Consider the following 26,311-nt stretch of genomic DNA (forward strand, 5'->3'; position numbering starts at 1 on the left):
CAGAATATTCTAATCTCCAAGCTGTTTTATGTACACTGGAATGCATTCTAATACATACCTTTTCCTGGAAATGAATCTGTGCTTGAGTATCATATAGAAAATTATTTCTTAAAAAGAACCGATTTTTATGAATGTATTTTCATTTTTGTCTTTTGTATTTTTTTGGTTGTTTACAAATGCATTGTTTTTATTTAAAATGACATGAAAACACTGCACAAAGAGTTGATGATATTTATACAAGTGATAACTTGAGCTATGATTTAATTTTGTTCATGAAACATGGCCACTAAATTGAAATAAAATTAAAACTAATTTTTTTATGATGTCATACAGAACATTTTTTATGAAAACTGAACTGAATACTAAACACCCAAAGCATTAGTAACAGAAAAAAACCAATGCAATTTCTATGTGTAGAAATTGTATATTTGTATTTGTAAAACAGCCGTCAGACCAACATATCCTGGGCTAAATAATATAAGATGTTGATGGGAAAACAGTGTCATTGTATGTGTAGTACGAGACCAATCCTGACATGAGGATGGGCAGGTTTTCAGTGAAAATAATTTATATGACACAGATGAGGTAACTTCTACAACATGCATTAAGTGTTTACGAATAATTTCCATATTAAGTACATCTTATGCATACAGATTTTTTTATTTAACATTCTGGAGAAAACACTTGAAGTGGCGGGTATGTACCAGATTCCCATTTTTAATATTCTGCAGGACATCAGTACTGGGGTGACTGTTCAGGACGTACATCATTGATACAATCACTGATCTTGGGTCAAAATCAGATCGTCAGAACAAGTACACCACATCAGAGAGAGTGAGTGAGTTTGGCTTTACGCCGCTTTTAGCAATATTCCAGCAATATCACGGCAGGGGGCACAATGGGCTTCACACATTGTACCCATGTGGGCAATCAAACCTTCGGCTTTAACCACTAGGCTACCCCACCACCCCCACAAGGTCAATGAGTGAGTGAGTTCGGTTTTACGCCGCTTTTAGCAATATTCCAGCAATATCACGGCGGGGGACACCAGAAATGGGCTTCACACATTGTACCCATGTGGGGAATCGAACCCGGGCCTACGACATGACGATGGAACGCTTTAACCACTAGGCTATCCCACCACCCCCACAAGGTCAGAGTACATGAAACTGCAGACTGACTTCCCATTTGGTTTGTTGTTTAATGCCACGCTCTGCAATATTACAGATTGATAATGGCTCTCTGACTTGAACTTTTGTTCTGAATTCATAGATGAGTGTTTGGCCTAAGTTTTCTATAATTGAATTGATCAGTTTTGCATCAATGTTTTTTGTTTTTATTACAATTTTTTGATGAATTTATGCTAGATGATGCAGATCAAACTCCCGTTTATTTAATTCACTGCAATCTTATTCTGGAAAATGTAGACTTAGAAGAACAGTAAATTGACATCACGTAAGTTTATGATTATATTTACTGTTATATGGACAGAATGATTCCGAGAGCTAAATGCTTGGAATAAAGGATTACCAGCTTTCATTCATAAAAGATCTATCACATTTTTCAAATCAAATGCTGAAGTTTCTTAACCAGTTTACAACATAGTTGAGTTCGTTAAAGAATTTAACTCACTATCCCTTGAAAATGACAATCTAATGTTCTTTTAGACAAATAAACACATCTATTCTGAGAGATTTGATGGTATAGAAGTTCTCAAGGTCACCCTTGAAATATGGTGGACCACAGAACTACCAATTATTTCCAATAACCTCTTTTTTAATATATACAATTGAAAAATGACAAGTAAGGCCAGATAAATTTTATTTCTTGTTTTACGGATCCGTCTGTTGTATTTTTTCAAGAATCAGAAAAAATAATAATTAATTTTCCCCGCTCAAAAAATAAAATCCTAATGTTTTTATTGGCCACAAAATGTAAACTTCCAAGAAAAAAAAATTCAGATTGTTTTTTGCCCCATGTACACTTCATAAATTGCAAAAAGTAAAATACTTTGAGTATTTAGAAGGAATATTACTTTGATTTTTTTCCTTTCTTTCCCTCCTGCCTTTAGATTTTCTGAGGACAAAAATCTGTAAAACAAGAAATAAAATTGGTCTGGCCTAAGCAATGAACTATAACTCTCTAACTTTAACTTTGTCAGAGTTGAATGCATTAGCATGTTGCATAATGCAGTGGTTACATTTATCTGCCACATAAACTAGCATGAACCCTACATCATTTATGTATGCTTCAATTGAATGCATTGGATAACAACTGATAAATGAACATCAAATCATTTCAGGTCTTATTGGTTTAAAGAGTTGTTTCAAAAGGTATTTCATTATTTCAGGAAAAACGAATTATTCTAACTTTGGTAATGTAAAATTAAAATATACAGGCTGCATTTCATTTTGAAAATTCTGTATTTTACTTGTTTAAATATATATTCAAATGGTTTTTTTCCAATTTTCTCAAAGAAACAATAAATTATCCATGACAGTGGTGGGTGTGCATTTCAACAGTTTCAAACTCATGACAAGCTTGAAAAACAGAAATAAATTGATTCCCTAATAACATCTGATTTGAAATAGGAAAAATATCAATTTCATGAGGAATCAAGTTTTCATAAATTATATATTTTTTTAAATCAAAGGAGAGAAGAAATTGAAACATCCTTGCAGGAATGGACATATATATACCTTTTGATAAAATTCTATCTTTTACCCTTCTGGCTTGCCATCTCAACTTCAGTGCCAGGCCATCAGAGCACCATATTCTGTGAATTATGGCAGTGGTATGATCAACGATCTAAACCACTGGCAAATGACAATAAATGAAACAGTGTCTACTTACATCAACAACTGACGATCAACAAGAAAGAAAAGCAACAACTAAGATATACCCCGTGTGTTATCAGTACCTTAACACCGAGGTATTCCACATTGCACAACAGCAATCTCCAACAGCATAAATCGATATCTGACTTCATTTTGACATGCGTATAAATCAACATTCTGACATGAGTATAAATTCTAAAATCAACATTTTCATATATATAATTCCTTGAGTTCATGAGTACAATGTGTTTTGTTCTCAATAAGAGAATGCTGTATCATGGTGAAATCAACATCTATTGAGACACTGCTCAATATTTCCTAGGGATTCCATATTAACTTATTTCAAACTGTGAACATTTTTCGAGGATGGAAACAGGTTGAATGGTGTGATGAATGTATAGGGAAGGAAGGAAGGACCAGCTCAAAGTGCTTCCATGATTGTGCTGATATATCCTATAGATATAATGAGTGCGATGGAATTATCAACAAGTATTATAGCCTTAACCTTTGCTTCGAGATATGGCTGACCAATTGATATTGTAGAGATTAAATAGGGGTTGGGTTTGTGATGGGAGGAGAGTGGATGAGATATGTGTGTGGTAACATTGCAATTTAAAAAATACATCTAGCAGTTTCCAAAATGTTTCTGATGGTGTTTTGAGTCAAAATATTTGAATTTATTTTTTTTGCAATAATATGCTTTTTTTAACTTGCTTATGGCAGCTCTTTTTGGGCAAGGTTGTGAGATCTTTAACAGGATTCAACTGAAAAAAACCCATGGAAAACAAAAAGGGTTAGAAGGTGTGATTAACGAATTTTGCATGTATTTGGTGTGCATTTAGGGGGAGCAAAACATGTTGTTTTCTTTAAAAAGTACAATCAGTGTCCAGGTATTTTAATTTCTTTTATCCAAATAAAGGATAATCATTACCCTTATATATGATAAAAATGCTGCAGTGTACTGAAGTCAATAAACCAGTCTGTATGAGTGAGTTATTATGAGTCTATGATGCACTGATATCCTGTGTTTCGAAAATGAGAGAGATGAGTGTAGGGAGGCAAGGAGATGACCGGTTTGGGTGTTCGGGAGGGAAAGGTGGTGATCACTGGATTAAGGGTGTGTGTTGAGGGTGTTGTAATCTAAGAGGGGGCTATTGATTATGAACCTGAGTATAACAGTTCTAGCAACCTGAAGACATCTCATCCGATCCATAACCCACGTGAACAGGCATGAAAGACTTCATGCACATAATTCCTCATTTTTAAAAATGAACATTATTTTAAACAATACATCACTTCAGCCTGAAGCAATAATGATTTCATGTAACAGTGAAATATTTTTATATGATGATGATGATGATGATGATTGACAACTTTATTCAATAATTTCTCATATACATTCACTTTGACATCATATATCAATTAAAATGTGTGAAAAAGACTTGACTTAAGCAAAAAGCAATCGTTGCCTACTAGCTAGCCTACATTTGTCAATGGCCTTTGCTTGTCTTGGCTAATCATTCTGCAACAAGTAGACACAAATGCTGATGCTATACAGAGGCCATATACCGACATATAGGTCTCGATGCTATCTAATGTCATACACCACTCGGCAGACTTAAAGTTCACTAAGCTATATCTCTACATACACTAGCATGTTGTCACAATACCGTTTATGTTACAAGAAACAGCATGTCTAATGATGCACATTTCACTTTGTTTATGTACACAGAGTAATCATGCTTCTAGGGTCTGTCACAAAACTCTTGCATGTCTTTTTCTAAATGTTGGCAAATATATAATGTTGAAATCATGAATTTAAATTTTTCGCTAAAAATCAATGTCTTAGCACACTACAGCAGTTCAGTGTCGAAATCATGTGCAGTATTATATAGTTTTTGAAAAAGACGTGAAGTTTTTGATATGACCCCTCTAATTCCTGTCACATCTGGTGATATTTAAGGCAAGTTTGTGGTGTATCACTTGTAACACTGACAACTTTCAACCAATCACAGTTACGATCAGCAGTCAGCTGACCTGATAGTTAATCCTCATTGGTTGGGAGGATTACATAACTGACACGTATTGTTAAACACATGGGATGACAAAAATGAGACACTTCTCCAGTTGCAATCATCACTTCAATGACAGCAGCATTTAAAATAATTATTTACATAGTGCTATGTAGTATACACAGGTGTAGTATTTTGGAAAATGTTGACCGAACATTCTCAAAGTTTCAGTTCTTGATCTGTACAGGGACATTTTGATTTCTAAAAACCATGTCATTTTTCCATTCCAAAACAAATATATTTCAAAATATAATTAAATAATGTCAGTTCAAAAATCTTTCCCAAATCATAAAATTATGTCCATTCATATTGGCCAAATATTAAACACATGTTTTCTGAAATATGTTTTGTTTTCTTTCAGAATATGACGGTAAATATGATCTACAAACAAGGATCGCCATAAAATTGCCTTCAAGAATGAAGAGCACATTCTGAAGGTTCATGCAACCCCTTAAAATACTGAACTAATAAAATATCCAAGATATAAAGTAATAGCAGAAAATTTGTTTTAATATGTTACACAAATCTCAAGAAATTCTGGCTTTGCTTGTCAATGTTTTAATTCTTTGTTTTAGAAGCAGGAATTCCACACATGTTCTCATGTGTCTAATTGTCTGTTGTGGATCCTTTGAGCATATAAGCAATGAAAATATTGTAGCATTTTACAAATTTTCAACATTTTTATCAAACTGCCACTTGTTTAAAATGAAAACATTCACTAACTTTCCGCAATAAATGATGAAAATAACAATAAGGCATATGAGCTATGAATATATTTACATAATGAGGTCATGGAGTTTAAGGTCAAACAGAAAAGAAAATCATGAAAGGCAGTATAGTAAGCATAAGCATATAACATGGGCATATTGAACAAAAAAACGGTCTTAATAACCTGTTTTGTCATTAGTCAATTAGTCAAGGCCCAAACTGAATATGACACTTGATTTTTTCACATTCTTTGAAGATGGCAGAGGTTGGAGGTCATAGTTCAAGGTCAGGAGGTCAGGTCAGTGGTTGACCTTGTGAGCAAGGAAGGCAAGTGTCAGGAAACAGCCGATTACTGATCTTGTCTGTAACCTCTGACCTGAACCACTGCTAGGTCTGTCATACCGATGCATCATGTCTGAAAAATAGGATATACAAAACCCATTATATAACAAATATATAACAAACAAGTTCTACATTATTTCAGTTACACGTATACCTGTGTGTTTGTCATCCAAAACTGTGTTCCACAGGAGATATCGCTTGTGTGAGATCAAACGATATCTCCTAGGAGATGTCGTTTTGACAGTAGACTTTGTACAATGCCCTGACAATGCAATGACGTCATGTACTTGATGACGTCACAATGCTATGACATCGCTGCACTGCAAGTCTAATGGCAGTACCATGTTCAGAGATGTACATTTTTCATTGAAAATTAATGAAGAGTGATTTTGGATGATAAATAGAATCTCAACACTCGTTGATAAATATATCAACACTCGTTGATAAAGTAAAAATATCCTCGGCAAGCCTCGGATATTTGTAACTTTATCAACCGTGTTGATATAATTGATATCAAAAGACACTTGGGTGAGATTCTCTATATATCTGTATGTATAAGCTTCTCATAAGAGGAAAGTCCAATGAGAAAACCTACTTGCACCATAACCAAAATCAACAGATCCTGGCATGTAAAAGGGAGACTACACTAGTCATATGAGAGGAAAGCCCAAAGTGTAACACATGGTACCGATTTAGTGAAACCGACAGTTGATAAGGCTTAACACTTAGTTAAACCTACAAGCATTGGAGTGAGTGAGTTTAGTTTTACACCACACTCAGCAATATTCCAGCTATATGGCAGCAGTCTGTAAATAATCGAGTCTGGACCACACAATCCAGTGATCAACATAATGAGCATCGACAGATCTATACAACTTGGATATGATGGCAGGTGTCAACCATGTCAGCGAGCCTGACCACCCGTTTCCGTTTAGTCGCCTCTTACGACAAGCATGGGTTGTTGAAGACCAATTCTAACCTGGATCTTCACGGGTTGCAAAAAGATGACTAAAAGATTAAGCATGCTTTTACTTCCAGACAACCATTTGACACATCAAACAACACATCGACAAGAGTCTGCTGAATAATTTTATATCATAATGAAAATTTGCATTTTTGGGCAAAAATTAATATTAACCTTTCCAAAGAATTTTCATATTTAATAAAGAATATAGATATTCTAAGAACTTGTTATTGTACTCACCTAAATCAGTAGTAAGTATCCACATTTTTTTATTTATTTATTTTTTGTATTGTTCCCAATGTGATGAGTACAAAAACATGATGAGTACAAGCATATAGAGGAATATGTGCACATACAAGCTAGTGGGCTCAATAGTGATATAGTGCACTAAGTACACTGAATATCAATGTTAGTGCTATGAAAAAAAAAAAAAAGAAAAAAAAAAAAGTATCCACATATTGCTTGATACTGAATAAAATGTGGTTGCAATTTATTGTGCATGGTACATTATAAGTTGTTCACTGGTCACGAGGGGGACATGGGTTGATGTACCCTCGATGTTTGTTTATGTTCCCTGAGCCCGAAGGGGAACATAAACAAACATCGAGGGTACATCAACCAATGGGCCCCGAGGGACCAGTGAACAAAGTATATATCTTACCAAACACCTTAATGTTAATTTTGAAATGTTTGAAGCACGGGTACAAATCTTTTCGTAGCCGACGCTAGATTTTGCTGACAAGAAAAACAGATTTAGAGTTATCTCCCTTCCATCGATTTGCATTTGCAAAACATCGGTAATTTCCGTACATCATACGTTAATCAATGTAATTGGAGATAAAGAATTACTACCACGAAGTACCAAATGAGTTGCCATTGACAGCGGGGTACATTGAAATGTTACTCGCTTGTAAGCGGGGTACATTGAAAATAATAGAAGAGAGCTCAGCCAATCAGAAAGCGACATTTATGTGCGAGGTAAGATAAAAGCTATTGTTAACTTAATTCTATGTATTTTTTAATTAAATTTGTATATTTTTACTGCTTTCGTAGTCATGTATTTTGAGTTGTTTTTTTCGTAACGAATACGATAAAATCATATGAGTTGGCATCACTGCGGCCCTATGAACAGTTTTCATGTTCCCAGATGGACACAGCTGACCAGGGTCCAAGAATTAATGTTACCTGAATGATCCCCTCCGGTGTTGACAGGTGTCATGGCACCATCTGAAGCCCCTTTGAACTGGTAGTACGCAAAAAAGCCCTCATCATCATAAAGGTCATTTGACTTGAACACCACTCTGAAGAATGGTCCGTCCGACTCGATAGACTCTTTTTTCCCTTCGGAGCTCACTCCACACAGTCTATGTAACTTCCTGTCCTCGGAATCGGCAAAGTTGGAAAAGGAGACATAGTCACTGTGTGTTCCTTCATCACATCTGAAATAATGATAAATTCTTTACAAGTTTTGTCTGGATGTTTTTGTAAACATGGGTTTATTTTGTGGTACTACAACTAGGGCTGGGATTGGTGACTCAGGTCCTCAGGTTGGGTGGGTCTGGAGTAGAACCTGGTTATCCACTGGACTACCCAGACATGTGTCTTGGCCCATATTATAATGTGTAACGAGTGAGTGAGTCTGGTTTTACACCACTTTTAGCAGTATTCCAGCAGTATCACGGCAGGGGACACCAGAAATGGGCTATAGACAGTGTACCCATGTGGGGAATCGAACCCGGGTCTTCGGCGTGACGAGCCAATGCTTTACCACTAGGCTATCCCACCACCCTTATGGTGGAAGGACAACGTTTGGCCAAAATAATTCCAAATTGGACATTTTGTACTCTTGAGACCTTGAGTCAATTGCCAGGTTGCTAGGTGGGGTCGGGGATGGCACCTTGCTTTCAATTTTGGATTCATCCCAGTCCTAAATACAAGCACAGCAATAAAAAATTATGAAAATTGCCAATAATTATTATGAAAAGACATAGATAAAGTTAAATCAACTGACATTCTACAATGGTTCTTGTGGCATGTAACATATTTGTTCTTTGGGATCAATCCCTAGTGCAGAGCATCTGGATTAACAGGTTTATGGTGTCAAGATACCAAAACTTATAAAAAGTAAGTTTCTGTTAAATGAAGATGAGCGTTTCAGATCAAAGATGTTGCAGTTTCTACAAAACTGTCAAATTTCCTTGATTTAATCACCTTGGGCCAATGCCTTCAACTTGAAACACTGGGAACTGTATATGAACTGTCTCCTTCCCCTTGCCGTAAAACAGATAGTGGCATTCTGTATTCCGAGGGTACAAGCCGTGGTAGTTGGGGGAGGTGAAGTTTCCATGGGACTCGAGCTGGCTGTAGTAGTTGAATACACATACTGAAAACAACAAGTCAAACATTAGCCTCAATGAAACAAATACTTCCAACAAGTCAAACATTAGCCTCAATGAAACAGACACTTACAAAAGTCAAATATTAGTCTCAATGAAACAGACACTTTCAACAGGTCAAACATTAGCCTCAATGAAACAAACACTTCCAACAAGTCAAACATTAGCCTCAATGAAACAAATACTTCCAACAAGTCAAACATTAGTCTCAATGAAACAGACACTTTCAACAGATCAAACATTAGCCTCAATGAAACAGACACTTAAAAAAAGTCAAATATTAGCCTCAATGAAACAAACACTTCCAACAAGTCAAACATTAGCCTCAATGAAACAGACACTTAAAAAAAGTCAAACATTAGCCTCAATGAAACAAACACTTCCAACAAGTCAAACATTAGTCTCAACACTTCCAACAAGTCAAATATTAGTCTCAATGAAACAAACACTTGCAACAAGTCACATATTAGCCTCACGGTAGTCCATAAAAGTAACAAAATGTACCAGAAACAAAAAATACTGAGACATGTAGACCATGTGTTATCCTAATACTGTATTTGATGTTAAAAATATTTCTTATTACATTCATTTTTTCAATTTTTCATAGACATCATGTAAGACATTAAGTTCTACAAATCAATCACTATACACAAACAAAAGGTTATTGTATGGTATAAACTCATTAATTCCAATCGTTTTCTCATGCAAATGTCAATCCCCTTCAGACAATACTCCATCAAAAACAACTTAATCAAATCAGACCCTTTGATGTCCAGACTAAACAAATGTTGTTATTAACGGTGATAATTTCTTTGCAGGTCCCTTCCAGTCATCTACAGCGACATAGTATGGATGCAAAACTTTCACAGTGAATGTGTCTTCCAGTTGAAATGATACTACCAAGGGAGACAACTCTGTGAGACTTGGTAATAAAGAGCTGAGTTGGACCAGAGACCATATAATATTATATGGTGTCTGGTTGGACACATTTGTTACAGAAGTTGAGAATCAATTGTCAATAAGAAGTAAACTGGTTAAAGCATGATCTAGTTGAGCAACAACAAAGATTTATATTGCTCTGACTGTGTTAGACAAGATAAATGTCTGTCTTGATCAAAACTGAAGTTTGTGAGTGAGTTGGGTTATTGCAGTCTTGAACAGGATTCCAGTTGTACTTCAGCAATATTCCAGCTATACCCCTGCATGATTCCAGCTATATTACAACTATCGGTGAACTAATCTGGGCCAGACAAACACCCTATGCTGTCTTCGTATAGGTTCCAACTAAAGTCAAATCCAACTGTAGCTTTACGCCTCCATCTTTAATTCAACAACATCAGCAGCAGCATCATACAATACTGTAGATTGGTTAGGTAGCCTCAAGTTTAAAGCATAAACTCATTACTTCCAAGGCTCATGTTCAATTCCCCACGATTTTGTGTTTCTCACAGTGATATTACTGGAATATTGCTAAAAGCAGCGTAAAAGATCACTCAATCAATAATATACATTGTTATATTGTAATGTTTAGCCCTTAAGCCATGACAAATAAATCACATCTTCGTCTTTACTGCCTATCCTCCTTGAAATCGCATTCACTTAGACCCATCACTTACATTCAGAAACTATGATATATTCAGCATCACCTAATCATCTGCAAGATGGTTTATATTGTCCAGAATCACAATTGAATAAGAAAAGAAACTAACAAAAAATTATCTTGATTAATGGGATTATAAAAATATATATTCCCTACAATTACCAAGTGACAAACACTCACTCATGCTGTGAATACTCACCTCCTCTGCTGTCTCGCTCACCAGTTGTTATTCCGAAATCTAGATGAAAACAAAACATATTGTAGTCGATACATACCAAAAGGGTCAAGAAGTACATCACAGAGCCCTGAATGAACTTTCAAACCAGTGGTTGAAGTTATGAGCAAAAGGATATTAATTTCCCATTGCACACTATCAGCAATATACAAGTTGTAACATTCTGTAACCACCTTCATCCCAATTTACCTGGGCTATTATTATTATTAATATTATTGGAATAATAATAACTTAAACATGTAATCCCAAGGCTTGACCAGCCCACTTTAAAGATCATCCACTGGTGATTCAACAGCGAAACAATGAATGCTGTACTTCATAATCTGAAGATCGCCACAAATAGCTTCACAATTGCTGATGATTCATTAAGCCATATTCACTCACTAATGTGAACAATAAACTACGGACAGTTTTCCACAGTAAGCAAGGACACTGTACTTTATATCGAGATATATCATCATAGATTAATAAGGGACTATTATCCATCTATAATATGAAGACATACCATTATCGCCTGATGTGGCGCTATCATCTACAGCCTGAGGCTACCCCCAGCCTGGGTCTAGACGCTGTAATTAGTGCTCTGTGTGAAACTGACACATTGTCTCCATGTTGGAAGGTAATCACCAACTGCTGGCTTGATATATTTCATACATTCTCTGATACTGACAACTAAATTAGTGTTTACATGACAGAATTCAAACTTGCCAGGGCTGCCAATTGTCAGAGGCATCTTTCATTAAGTAAAGATTACAGGTGAGTTGACGTAAGCCATGGAGATTACAGGTGGGTTTACTGAATTAGTGGCCACAGGACAGCAGACTGGTAGTTATTTCAGATGTGCCTATTCTACCTTTGGTCATCTGACTATAACTAAGCAATGATCCTTAAAGTCTGTGTCGTAAGGACTGGTTCACTGAAACAACTTTCAACTATCTTTTCCACTCTTGTTGATACTTCATGGGTTTCTATTGGGTCCATTGCCCTGTTATCTGTACCTCAATCAGCCCACAATGTTCCTCAATGACACTACTATAATCCTCCATTGCCCTGTTATCTGTACCTCAATCAGCCCACAATGTTCCTCAATGACACTACTATAATCCTCCATTGCCCTGTTATCTGTACCTCAATCAGCCTACAATGTTCCTCAATGACACTACTATAATCCTCCATTGCCCTGTTATCTGTACCTCAATCAGCCCACAATGTTCCTCAATGACACTACTATAATCCTCCATTGCCCAGTTATCTGTACCTCAATCAGCCCACAATGTTCCTCAATGACACTACTATAATCCTCCATTGCCCTGTTATCTGTACCTCAATCAGCCCACAATGTTCCTCAATGACACTACTATAATCTCCATTGCCCTGTTATCTGTACCTCAATCAGCCCACAATGTTCCTCAATGACACTACTATAATCCTCCATTGCCCAGTTATCTGTACCTCAATCAGCCTACAATGTTCCTCAATGACACTACTATAATCCTCCATTGCCCTGTTATCTGTACCTCAATCAGCCCACAATGTTCCTCAATGACACTACTATAATCCTCCATTGCCCTGTTATCTGTACCTCAATCAGCCTACAATGTTCCTCAATGACACTACTATAATCCTCCATTGCCCAGTTATCTGTACCTCAATCAGCCCACAATGTTCCTCAATGACACTACTATAATCCTCCATTGCCCTGTTATCTGTACCTCAATCAGCCTACAATGTTCCTCAATGACACTACTATAATCCTCCATTGCCCTGTTATCTGTACCTCAATACAATGTTCCTCAATCTACTATAATCCTCCATTGCCAATGTTCCTCAATGACACTACTATAATCCTCCATTGCCCTGTTATCTGTACCTCAATCAGCCTACAATGTTCCTCAATGACACTACTATAATCCTCCATTGCCCTGTTATCTGTACCTCAATCAGCCAACAATGTTCCTCAATGACACTACTATAATCCTCCATTGCCCAGTTATCTGTACCTCAATCAGCCTACAATGTTCCTCAATGACACTACTATAATCTCCATTGCCCTGTTATCTGTACCTCAATCAGCCAACAATGTTCCTCAATGACACTACTATAATCCTCCATTGCCCTGTTATCTGTACCTCAATCAGCCAACAATGTTCCTCAATGACACTACTATAATCCTCCATTGCCCAGTTATCTGTACCTCAATCAGCCAACAATGTTCCTCAATGACACTACTACTATAATCCTCCATTGCCCTGTTATCTGTACTTCAATCAGCCAACAATGTTCCTCAATGACACTGCTATAATCCCCCATTGCCCAGTTATCTGTACCTCAATCAGCCCACAATGTTCCTCAATGACACTACTATAATCCTCCATTGCCCAGTTATCTGTACCTCAATCAGCCAACAATGTTCCTCAATGACACTACTATAATCCTCCATTGCCCTGTTATCTGTACCTCAATCAGCCCACAATGTTCCTCAATGACACTACTATAATCCTCCATTGCCCAGTTATCTGTACCTCAATCAGCCCACAATGTTCCTCAATGACACTACTATAATCCTCCATTGCCCTGTTATCTGTACCTCAATCAGCCCACAATGTTCCTCAATGACACTGCTATAATCCCCCATTGCCCTGTTATCTGTACCTCAATCAGCCCACAATGTTCCTCAATGACACTACTATAATCCCCCATTGCCCAGTTATCTGTACCTCAATCAGCCAACAATGTTCCTCAATGACACTACTATAATCTTCCATTGCCCTGTTATGTTCCTCCACCACTGATCTGTGTCCTCACCCAGCTTTGTTGTTTCATCAAATCTGTTCCTTTGTTACCCATATATATCTCTTTTACCCAGTTGTGTTCCTCCATGACTCAACTATGTTCCTTTGTTACCCAGATTTATTACCCACGTGGTCAACGTATGGGTAGTTGCATACTGATCTTGTATGTCACACGAGTATCATATCGTGTTGACCTGTGTCATAACGACTTGACCTGAGATTCAAACGATTTGATTGGATACCTATGACCTCTCAGTTAGGTCACGTTGTGACGGAACTATGTTTTTATTCATAACAACTAACTATGTCACCTAACTATGGTTATCCTTTATCTTTCTTTACCGATGTTTACAAACTAGATAGAAGCGATAGAGAAACCAAAGAGTACTAAGACTGGTGAGTATTATGTTTACACAGCACTGGCAGGAATCATCTGCTTTAGATTACAACATTGGTCATGTAGACTTTTCTCTACACAGTTGTTCAGTGTAAGGTAAATGCAGGGCTCCATAAAATCCATGCACAGAGCTGGGTCCATTTGACTTCCATGAGTTATACATGACCTTAGTTCATTGCCTGACAGTAGATGGACAAGAGCACTTCTACACCACAGACCTGCTCAATGTATTCAAAGGATAGAAGAGTGTCGATACCCATCAGCTTTGTCAATGTAACTGACTTAACTTTAAATCTTCTTACATAAAAAGCAGGTGGCATTATCCCAGTGGAAACACTATCACTGGTACACACAAAAACATGCATTACAGTGTCTAGACAAGCACTTGCAAAACAGGGGAACAAGACATTCTGATTCAATCTTTCAAGGAATAAAATCTCTGTACACACTGCTGACAAAACTGTAAACAGCTTTGAAGCCAGTTGTCATTCCTTTGGATGAGGGCTCGCTTTCGAACTGCACGGTCATCTTAGTCCCTGCAGACATGAGAACTGGGGGCAGCTTCTTCCCACAGTACACACCCAGCTCCACGATCTTTCCACTCAGTGGTATTGTGACCTTGATGGAATCTGACCCAGCACAGCTGAAAAGGTCAAGGTGAACAAAGGTCAAGGTCATGTAAAGGTTATCACCGAAATGGATATCATTCATAATGTTCATCAGGATTTCAGGTATATCATGACTGACTAAAACAAATTCATCCAAATTCAAGGTATATCATGATGACTGAAAACAAATTCATCAATAATCTGCGTTTGTCAACACTGTACAGAGAAACCAGAGATTGATACAGTGTCGGGGTATGATGAAATCCTATCATCAAAATCACCAAGCATGGCCTTCCGATCCATAAGGTCACTCTGGGGACCAATTCTAACCTGAAATTCTGAAATTTATAAATCATTGTTCATGTTTGGATGATTCCAATGATCAATCACTGACACATTTTTTGTCTTTGTATTTTGCAGAAACTGTACGTCAAAGATTTTTATTGAAATTTTATGAACCTTAGTCAATAAAAGAAAACAATTTGATTGGTTGCAGCGATTTAAACGCACATAAATATCAACGATTTATATCTTCAAATCCCTCTTGTTCTTGTGGCTACTGTTACGAAGATCCAATTCACTATTTCTTTTCGTGCGTTAATTACACTGACATAAGACATAAAATGCACTTCTATACTAAAGGATATGACATCAAATCAATACTATACAGACACTCTAATGGATCTACTAAAGGTAATCTTGAATTATTAGAATCTATCCATTCTTTCATTGTACTGTCAGACAGATTTGTGTTGTAATAGTAAAAACGAAATTGCACTTACTATTAAGTATTTTCCGACACTAATGGCTCTAACGTTAAAAGCGGCTATATTACAGTTTATGATTGTTACATTTCCAGAAAGCTATTGTTTATCATTTGTTAATATCATGCTTTTCTCCGCACGATTATTATATCTATAATTTATCTGTATTCCGGAGCGGTATTCAGATAAGCACCATACTGCTTGTTTACCAATCCGGTTCCTCTTTTGGAAATAAATATGTTTAAACCATTTGATTGGTCATATGCTGATGATGAATGTGTGATCCGTAGCAGATCAAAGGAAATAGTGAACATTTTTAATAATAATTTGATATCAAATAGCAGATTTCAATGGATCATATTAATTATGGACACCTACAATTATTCACAGCCTTTGTACAAGGTAGCAGTTCAATAGTTTTCACCACATTGCAGTAATGATGAATGATGGCGGTAATGGCGCCACAGTGGCCATAATTATTTGACCATTGTATCCATATAAAGCTGAAGGTCTGAAAAACGCTTCTTCGGTCCATTGGAAGAATCAAATTTAAAAGTTATAATAATTTGTAATAATGGTAAGAAATGTTCTGGACATACTGTAATCGTAGTTATTTTCGCGTGAGATTAATTTTCGCGCTTTTAGCGCAAAATGATTGTGTGTCAATAATCATTCCAAGCGAAATATTCATGGTCAAGTCATGACAAATACTCAAGTAGGAACAACATGCAATTTGTTTATTCTCTCAGATAACAACATCAAAACAATATACAAAGGAATAGAGGCATACACTAGTATATTAGTAATAGCGATCACAATCAGAAAATGTTTGTTATCAGTTTGTCAGTTAATTGATAGCTGATTACTCGTAATCACAAAATGAATGAAACTCACTTACATCAGTCACAAATCACAATGTTGACACAAGTATAATCCCACCTCTCTCTGATTGTTTTAGTAAACATGATTCAATTATGGCAGCTAGCTTTGATCATAGCATGTCTATGGGTTGTGAAAACTTTGTGATGGACACCACCACTCAGGCATTTGAAATGCGCAAAAAACTACTGCGATAATAGGTCTTTTGTGAACTTTCCACGAAAATTGCATCCCCGTGAAAATATATACGATTACAGTATTCAAATGATTAGCATAAAGCCTTATTTCTTCCTTGCAAGACTTGCAAGTTCTTTATATCTTCCATATTGGAATTCATAAGAAAGGTTAAAATAAGCAACAACAAAAAAGGCCAATATCTTCAAATTCACTACACAATCTAACGTATGAGAAAGTCTGCGACCCAAGATATGTTTTTACCAAATCTTTAGCCACAGCTTCAAAGGAAACCACCTTGGATCAAAGACTGGGTCATGATCAAATATGAAAAAACACCCATCTTTAGTTTTTCAATTCATGTTCTTCAGAGTCAAAAACATGATTGAGTTGAAATAAAGTCTAGTTCAAATTCATATGACCATAGCTGATAACAATTCTAAACAATGTGATCATTTCTTCAAATATTTCAATCCTGAAGACATGAAACTCGCAAGGATAACATCTTCTTTATTCTTTATAACAATGTTTCATGGTGATTTTGGCACATGATGAAGGTGCAAGAAGTAGCCATGAAATGTCGTTTCAAAGAATACAGAAATTGTTCTCCATAAAAAGTTCCATGTCTTCATTTTCTTCAAACTTTAAAGTCCTATCAAAGCCTCTATTCAGGTTCTGGGAGATAAAAGGTTCACTAATCACACTCAGGCCCTTGATAAAGGCATGAACATGTTTGTTCTTCCTGAGTTTCAAGGTCATTGAAGAGGTAATATTTGAAGCAGTGATGAATGGAGAATATGAGGTTCACTGGTCAAAACTGCATCAATTCACAAGACAGGGTTGCCTCCCTTCGCAAAGCAAGGATCCACCGATCAAGGGTTCAAAACCTAGATTTTCAGTAATTATGATTTGCTCTGTTAGTACTGCATTTGGGGATTTACAAAGTTTTGTAAATTTCAAAGAAGTGGAAGCATGCATACAGGATTTCTTCCAAAATTAATCTGACTTGTTAAGATATACTGCAAAATGTCTATGATATAATACACTGAATTAGCTGTATCTTCTCAATATCTCATCCACATACTAGTTAGTGAGTGAGGCAGTTGGGTTTAAAGCTGTGTTAAACACTATTCCAGTCATATCATGTGCGTGAGTTGGGTTTTATGCCGCTTTTAGCAATATTCCAGCAATATTACGGCGGGGGTACACCAGAAATGGGCTTCACACATGGTACCCATGTAAGGAATCAAACCCCAGCCTTTCGGCGTGACGAGCAAACATTCCACTAGGGTACCCCATTGACCCAGTCATATCACAACATGTCAGCTTAATGTGAGAGAAGAGATTGAAGTGATGCAATTTGTAGATGCTGACCTCTACCAATTAGCATAGGTACTAGTATGCTGTTCACAAACCAAGAACATAATTTGGGCAAAACAGTATTTGAACCCACCATCATAGGTTTTGGTATGCCCAAGGGAAGTAACTCTCCAAAGTGAATTTCACCTAAGATGACTGAGCCTCCCATGTTCCCTATTCATACAGAACAGTCATTGTGTCCATCCAATACCCATCCTGTAGCAATTATTTACAGACCGCCACCATATAGCTGGAATATTGCTGAGTGTGGCGTAAAACCAAACTCACTCACTCACTCAATCACCCTGTAGCAGTGCAGTTCAAAACAACTGTCACCATGAAGCATGTATGCACAATGAAAGAGTTGTAATCCACAATAATCCCCATCATCAAGTTCAAAATGTTTCCAAAGTATACAAAAGTATTTCAAAAGTTTCAAAAGTATACTTACTCAAGGGGCTCTGTAGGATTTCCTCCATTGAAAAATAAATCCATATGCACAAACTTAAGCTGGACCCTCTCTCGTCCGACTCCCGTGAAACTGTAGGTACATGACACCCCAGCGGAGTAGGGGCTTGGGTGGAATGGGCTTTTTATCGTACCGCTGGAGTGGATCTGGCTGTTGATATCTTTATTGCAGTTAAATTCTGAAAAAAATATATATATACTGAGAAACTTGGATGTAAATCAGTGTTTCAAACTGAGAGTAAATCCCTGTGTATGATTTCTGAAAAAAATTAAAAATGAAAAATAGAATGATTTGATAATCAATGATTTATGTGAATCTGCTGAAACAAAATCCCAGAAAAATGAGTCACTGAAATGAAAACAAATAATACACAACAGAGAACTATGGTGTATGCTACTGAATATTATGTCTCAGGTGATTCACATTAATTACAGTATACTGTATAAATATACATAATCTCAAGCTTAGCTTCCCTGTCTTCATCAGTTACACACTGTGTTGGTTCAGCTTTACCTAATTCAAGATGTCTTTTCCATTAACTCGAGATTGAGTGTATATATATATGTATTTATTTTAATTTTCCCTTTGAAATGAACACAAAAGATATAATTAAAGTGTTCATTAGTTTCATTGGCAAAAAACAAACCTCAAGTCTGTATGGTGAGAGGGATGGCATCAACTTTCAACTCAGTCTACTCTCACTTCATGACAAGCAATATCCAAGCAGCTTTTCATGAATTTGTTTCTTTGATGTAATATTCAGGATGTTCTTTCTATTATTATTTCAAAGTGTGTCAAGACCGCCTCCGTGGTGTAGTGGTTAGAGCGTCCGCCCGGAGAGCGGAAGGTCGCGGGTTCGATCCCCGACCACGTCATACCAGAAGACGTTAAAATATGGTACTTGTTTGTCCCTGCCTGGTGCTCGGCATTAATGGGTACAACAAGGACTGGTCGGCTCGGAGTCAGTATAATGTGTCTGGGTGGGGTATTCATGCTTCACTGCGGCATGGTATCTCAATGGGTTAGCACTATAAAACCAGCTTAAGTCTGGGCTAGCACAAGCAGCCGCACATACACATACACATGCATGCCTGTCGTCATATGAGCGAGATATTATCAAGAACAACGTTAAACCCAATTTCACCTCACCTCAAAGTGTGTCATATGAACATCTCTGATATAATTCCCGACACAGATTGATACCATATGTTCCTGTGGTCCTTGAGATGAACAACTGACCTGGTTTTGCATGTGTTTGTGACATGAGCCATCAGTAGGGCTTGATATACTGATGTTTTAGTGTAAAAACAGGTATCCTACTATTTGGTAGTGATTCATGTACACTCAGTCAAACTACCACAAATACAGGGATTCCTCTGCTTTGACTTACGTATAAAGTGATGCATATTAACACACTTTGATTTTTAAACAGTTCTTTGAATTTTCTTTGGCACGGAATATTCCAGCACTATCACATTAGACATCACTGTCACCACTATCTGAGGGAAAACAGAAATGGGCTTCACACATTGTACCCATGATAGGAATTGAACCCGGATCTGCAGCATGAGGAGCGAACACTCTTACCACTAGGCTAACCCACCACCCGTGTTTAGTTATGCTGCAAATAGAATCTTGTAGCCCAAATTAATAGAATAAATGCATGGTTAAGAACAGTGTCACTTTCACCATACAATACAGCCTCAGTAGATAAGTAAGGAAATAGTGATTTAGAGACATTACTGGCTCTGCTCCCTGTGGGAACATCTGTCAGCAACACACTGACAAAATCTCGGGTCCAATTTATTTTCCTGGCTTAAATGGTGTTAGCAGCTTCAACCGTTGTTCTCCGTCGGGAATTCTGGAAATTGATGCAAACTCTTTTCTCAAATGACAAACTAACAGGAGTGGGTCTACATTTGTAGAGATTCATGTTTGTGACTGACTGGTCAACTACCCAAATTTGGAGAAGTCAAGAACAGTATTGAGATTATTTGTTCATCTCTCTGTTCTTAATCCCAAACAGACTAATTTCCTTAACCCTATTAATAGGAGACAGATTATGGAATACATAAGAGTGAGTGAGTGTGTTGGGTTTTACGCCGCTTTTAGCAATATTCCAGCAATATCACGGCAGGGGACACCAGAAATGGGCTTACATTGTGCCCATGTGGGGAAGAACCCATTATTACTGGGCTACCTCACCGCCCCTGGAATACATAAGACCCATTATGAGTTTTCCATGTTTCTTTGTTTATGGAAGTACAGCAGGGAATTGTTTTCTCCATATTCATGGAATATTTAATCCATTCTTTAACCTCATAATTCAACATACCCATGCTGGTTGTTGTTTAATGCCACACTCAGCAATATTCCAGCTATATGGCGGCAGTCTGTAAACAATTGAGTCTGGACCAGACAATCCAGTGATCAACAGCATGAGTATCAATCTACGCAATTGGGATACAATGACATGTGTCAACCAAGTCAGTGAGCCTGACCACCCGATCCCTTTAGTTGTTTCTTACGATAAGAAGGGGTTGCTGAAGATCAATTCTAACCGGGATCTTCACGGATTAAAAAGTGGGGCACTCTGAAGTTGTTTCCTGTTTCACAAAGCAATCCCAGAGTTATGATATATTTACCGTAAGGGCCTGCTCAAATTCATAAATATCAGTCCAAGAACTAATCTGTTGGTCTCGGGCCTGCGGGCTGACTTCTATTTCGAACACTACCTAGCCCTCCTCACTACTTGAAGGCAAGAACATGAAGCTGATTTTATATTCACCGAAAAGTATGAATGAGAACAATGAAAAAATGCTCTACAATTGTCTTGGTACCCATGCACAAACAGCAGTAACTAATTCAAAAGTTTATGACTAAATTCTTCCCAAGATATTATTTTCACGGTAGATTCATGAAATAAGACCACTCAGACGAAAGTATCTGCTTTGAAAACATTTTTCTCAAAAGGTTCAACAGAACAAAAATGAATTTCATCTTATTCAGCCATAAGTATCATGTCTGCATAAAAAAGTTTGAAAGTTATCGCCTAATTTCTTTGAAGTTGGAACAAGATTCTTGCAACAGCTCTTCCTGTTTGAAAGCCATATTCTCATCAGCGAAGATCAGGTAGTAAGACCGTCAAGATCCACCCATATTCTTTGTGGGATAAATCATGATATGACACTGACTGAGGATTAACTATAAAATAATGGCGGACCAGATATGAAAGTGATCAGCGACGTGAACACAACATTCATCATACGCCCTACCATCAGCGCTTGATTATGACAGATTCCAAGCCATCTGATCTTGGGCCAAAGTCGGCGTCGAAAGCTATCGCTTATAGACCAAAAGACTGGGTATTCTCCCAGAATTCTGGGTAAATCTGTCCAGGGCGCTGTAACCATGGCGTTTTTCATTATCGTGATATTTACTTGTCTGGTTGGTATATGTGGTGCTTGGAATGAATGATTACACATTGCCAACATCCGTCCAAGATTATTGCATTGCCCTTCTTCCGTCCCACACATCAACGAGGTGTTCAAGGTAAACGCACTTCACACGTGAAATATGTAATTTGTGATCAGACGTATATAATCCAAAAGCCATTTATATCATTCTTATTACATCTTTAAAGAACAGGATAAAAGGATGTTTTTTACAAAAGCATTGCCATTGTTAATTCTTATCTATGAAAGTATAGTTTTCAAATATTTTTTTGACCTTTGGCAGCTGATGTAGAGAGTTATTTCATGGCATCCAAAAGCAACTTGTAATTGGATTTACCAATTTTTTATGGAACTAGTTAAAGAAAATATGCAATTTTTCCCATTATCACGAATTTGACAAGGCACATCAGTCACAATAAGATATGAAAATTCATAAGGCAATATCAAGATGAGATCTCCACATTGATCACAGTGATGCACATCATGGCAAAATCTTTGTGTTGCCTAGCAATGAAGATAATATTACATATTACATATATTCATAAACAATATCTGGGCATTTTTCTTACATCCTTGTCTGAATCAATAACACATTCCATACTCTGACTTCGGGATATTTATTCATATAACATTGGAGCATTAATGCGAAGAGTAAAATACCGATATGTATGGAAGGGAATCTTTAGAAAATAAATAAAAAATTCTGGAAACTTGGAGCCTCCTTTCAAATTTATCCTCTAAAATGTTAAACTCTAAGTCTTCAAACTGGATATAAATCATATCTGGACATTTCAGCATATCTCCCATAAAATCAAATTGAACAAACTAAACCACTCCAGAAATACTTTTTTCTTTTGTCAAAATGCAGATATTTTTTTAAATTTTCAATACCATGACAACTCAAACACAATTTGGGGCATTACAGGAAGAGGATGGAAAATATAATTAAATAAATGAAATTTATAGTTCAAAATATTTCAAACAGACTTTTCTGTCTGAATACCATTGGGAAATTATTCCAAGGCTTTGTAACCTTTAAAACTTTTCAGCAGCAAGCTGTGACCTAAGGGCATGCTTCTATTGACATAGTTTCTGCAGTGCCAGAAAGTGTTCCATTGTAATGTGCTGAGCAAATAAACCCACCGGTTCTGAGATGGTATAAATGGAATCATCCTATTTGGGGATTTTTCTTACAGCAATCATGTCCATAGCCACTTTTAAGAATGATCATTTTTGTTAGCCCACTGCAAACAGAGCAAAAAGATGAAGACTTGAAAAGGTTGTAAGGACCTAGTGGTTCATGAAGTACAACAAATTGTCTTGAGTCAGTCAACAGGAATGAATTTGAAATGATGACCCTTCTGAGAGTGGCCAAAAATTGAGTGAGCTTGGATAATCCATTTAGGGATTTCCAATATGTCCGACAGATGACCATCAGGGAGACCATCTTGACTAAATAATAAGGGTCATTCTGAGGGCATCTGGACGAGGGTCATTACAACCAATATTTTTGGTCTGTTGAAGATGGCAAGGGGTTAGACTTTATGGGGCTGAAATAAAATCAGATGAGAGTTTTGTTTGAGGTGGATTATTTGAGTCAGTGTTTCCAACAGATACTTTTTCTGACTTAAAACATTTTTTAGAACTTCCTGGACACCAGTTTATGATTTCTTCTTGTTGTAAAAATCAGAAGCAGTTTTTCACATTTGGTTTTTATTATATTAGCTTTTTCAAGACATAGCTATGATGCCCTATCAGAACATCTAATGCTGGACCCTGTTTGTTATTCATGTTCATTTTAATATATTATAACATTACATTAGTATACGTCAAAATAATTTTCTGTGTTCCCTCTAAATTTATCGTGCAGTATTTACGGAATTTTAATCATTGCAGAATTTCTGACATTACATACCTTGCTGCCAATGGCGTGTTGACATTAAACAAGGATATACTGAACATTTGCTTATTGTTACGACCTTTCATTTTCAGCTGAGGTAAGTGTTTTTCTTATACGTCTTTAGTCACCAGCTGACTGAGCCAGGCCAACTACAGTCAATTAAAAATAAAGTAATCACAGGCATTTCCATAGTCAGAAAAAATGTCTGCTAAAATCAGTTTTCTAGGAATGGTTCTGACTATGTTATAAATATGTGTTTATGAATCACTATCAAGTACTGAGAATACCAAGTGTTTGTCAGCACATCCTACCCCATCCATCACTCTCATCACAAACACATGCAAGGGCAGGTCAATTATTCAGCTAAAGAAATGCAATACTTAAAATAGGGAATTGAACTGGACAGTTGGACACGACCTCCACATGTCTACCATGTAACATTTGAAGGGTTCACAGAGGATTTGGGGCAGCAGGGTTGCCTAGTGGTTAAAGCATTTGCTCATCATGTCAAAGACCCGGGTTCGATTCCCCACATGGGTACAATTTGTGAAGCCCATTTCTGGTGTCCCATGCTGTGATATTGCTGGAGTATTGCTATAAGTGGCATAAATACATAATCTCATCCAAGTGCCTACTGATATCAATTATATCAACACAAGTTACAATATTTTTACCTTTAACAAATGTTGATATATTTGATATCAGAAAACACGAGGGTGAGATTCTATTTATCATCAGAAATCACTCTTCATTAGTATTCAATGAAAAATGTACATCTCTGAAAACGGTACTGCCATTAGAATTGCAGTACAGCGATGTCATAGCATTGTGACGTCATCAAGTTCATGACGTCATAGCATTGTCAGGGCATTGTAGAAAATCTACTGTCAAAACGATATCTCCTAGGAGATATCGTTTGATCTCACACAAGCAATATCTCCAGTGGAACACAGTTTTGGACGATAAAACTAAACTCACTCACAGAGGATTTGAATGTTACAACCTGACCAAATAACTTTTGAGCAATTGTGGTGCGTCGTTCTTGAAATCTTCAAAGAAAGAGCATGCTTTATTGTACCAACATTTTTATGCAGGTTTTGACAGATAGAAATAAAACTAAACCCTTGTATAAAATGTTACACAGTCTAGACATTCCTTCCCTGTAAAAATACTCTATCACCAGACTTTTCAATATGACATCACAGGTTTCAATCTGGAGATCAAGCCTTGACAATAAAATTGAATAAAACTGACAAGAAGGAAATAAAACGTGACTAATAAGAAATGTGTCAAATTCTCAGCAATATAACCTCATCAATTACATAAATAAGCACCGAACGGACAACTTGTTTCACCAGCATCATCTGTAAATAGAACATAGGAGAGGCAGAAAGAGATTCTCATATCCTCGAACTGCCATAGCAGTGCTGAATTTATGTCCAAACATAAAGGTCAGTCTAATTCCACAGGTAAAGCCTTTCAATTTCTTGGTGATCCATGTGCATTTTACAGCATTAGGCACAATTACAACGTCTGGTGTAAACTACTTCAGCAGAATATACGTTCCTGCTCAGCGTTGCCGATCTTTGAGCTTATTGATTTGGGAAAGAAATAGCCAGTTTCAAGCTAGTACGATTAATTTTGAGAAAATTAAGTCTACTTTCTTGATATTGAGCACCATTGTTGGGAAGACCTTAATGTTGTAGCCTCGGTCTAACCCTGGGGGAGATCTAGACCTCGTCATGAGGTATGGGAAGACCTTTACGTTGTAGCCTCGGTCTAACCCTGGGGGAGATCTAGACCTCGTCATGAGGTATACTGCACTTTAGTAACCAGTACTGGAATAGTAGGATTAGAAATGTTACCGTGGAAACATATCTGTAGAAACGTTGAGCTAACTGATGTGAAGGAATGGTTAATTTATCTGAGCAGATTAATGCCATAGTCATTATATAAAATTATCATAATATCATATAAAATTATGGCTTGTTGATGAATAAATCTTGACAAACCAGTGGTTGATAGCAAGAGCACAAGTCCAGGCAGCTGGCATATGATGTCACATGTAACCACCTAACTCCCTTTCTAACCAGATCATATGACAAGCAACAGATTCTAACCTTTCCCTCTGTATATTCTATGCTGGCAAGGGGTGGTGGGGTACTCAATGTTAAAGCATTCACTCGTCATGCCAAAACCCAGGTTTGATTCCCCACATGGGTACAATGTGTGAAGCCTATTTCTGGTGTCCCAGATTTTGTCTGATATTGCTGGAATATTACTTAAAGCGGCATAAAACTCAACTCACTCACCTACTCAAGGTATGTTGGTAAGAATTTCTGCCATTGAGAACTGAACAG

General features: G+C 37.0%; 1 protein-coding gene across 1 annotated transcript in view; it reads right to left on the bottom strand.

Annotated features, from left to right (window-relative positions):
- Positions 1-2,434: 2,434 nt before the first annotated feature.
- LOC124280770 (suppressor of lurcher protein 1-like) overlaps positions 2,435-26,311 on the bottom strand; it is a 205,652-nt gene continuing 181,775 nt past the window's right edge. The window contains exons 11-16 of the mRNA XM_046716746.1: positions 18,579-18,774; positions 14,793-14,986; positions 11,119-11,157; positions 9,135-9,306; positions 8,109-8,362; positions 2,435-6,032 (exon numbers count right to left, since the gene is read on the bottom strand). Coding sequence (XP_046572702.1) covers positions 5,917-6,032; positions 8,109-8,362; positions 9,135-9,306; positions 11,119-11,157; positions 14,793-14,986; positions 18,579-18,774 — 971 coding nt within the window. The 3' untranslated portion in view covers positions 2,435-5,916. The remainder of the gene's footprint in view (positions 6,033-8,108; positions 8,363-9,134; positions 9,307-11,118; positions 11,158-14,792; positions 14,987-18,578; positions 18,775-26,311) is intronic.

Source organism: Haliotis rubra, unplaced genomic scaffold, assembly GCF_003918875.1.
Source record: "Haliotis rubra isolate DU_JTF1 unplaced genomic scaffold, ASM391887v1 Scf273, whole genome shotgun sequence".
Lineage (NCBI taxonomy): Eukaryota > Metazoa > Mollusca > Gastropoda > Lepetellida > Haliotidae > Haliotis > Haliotis rubra.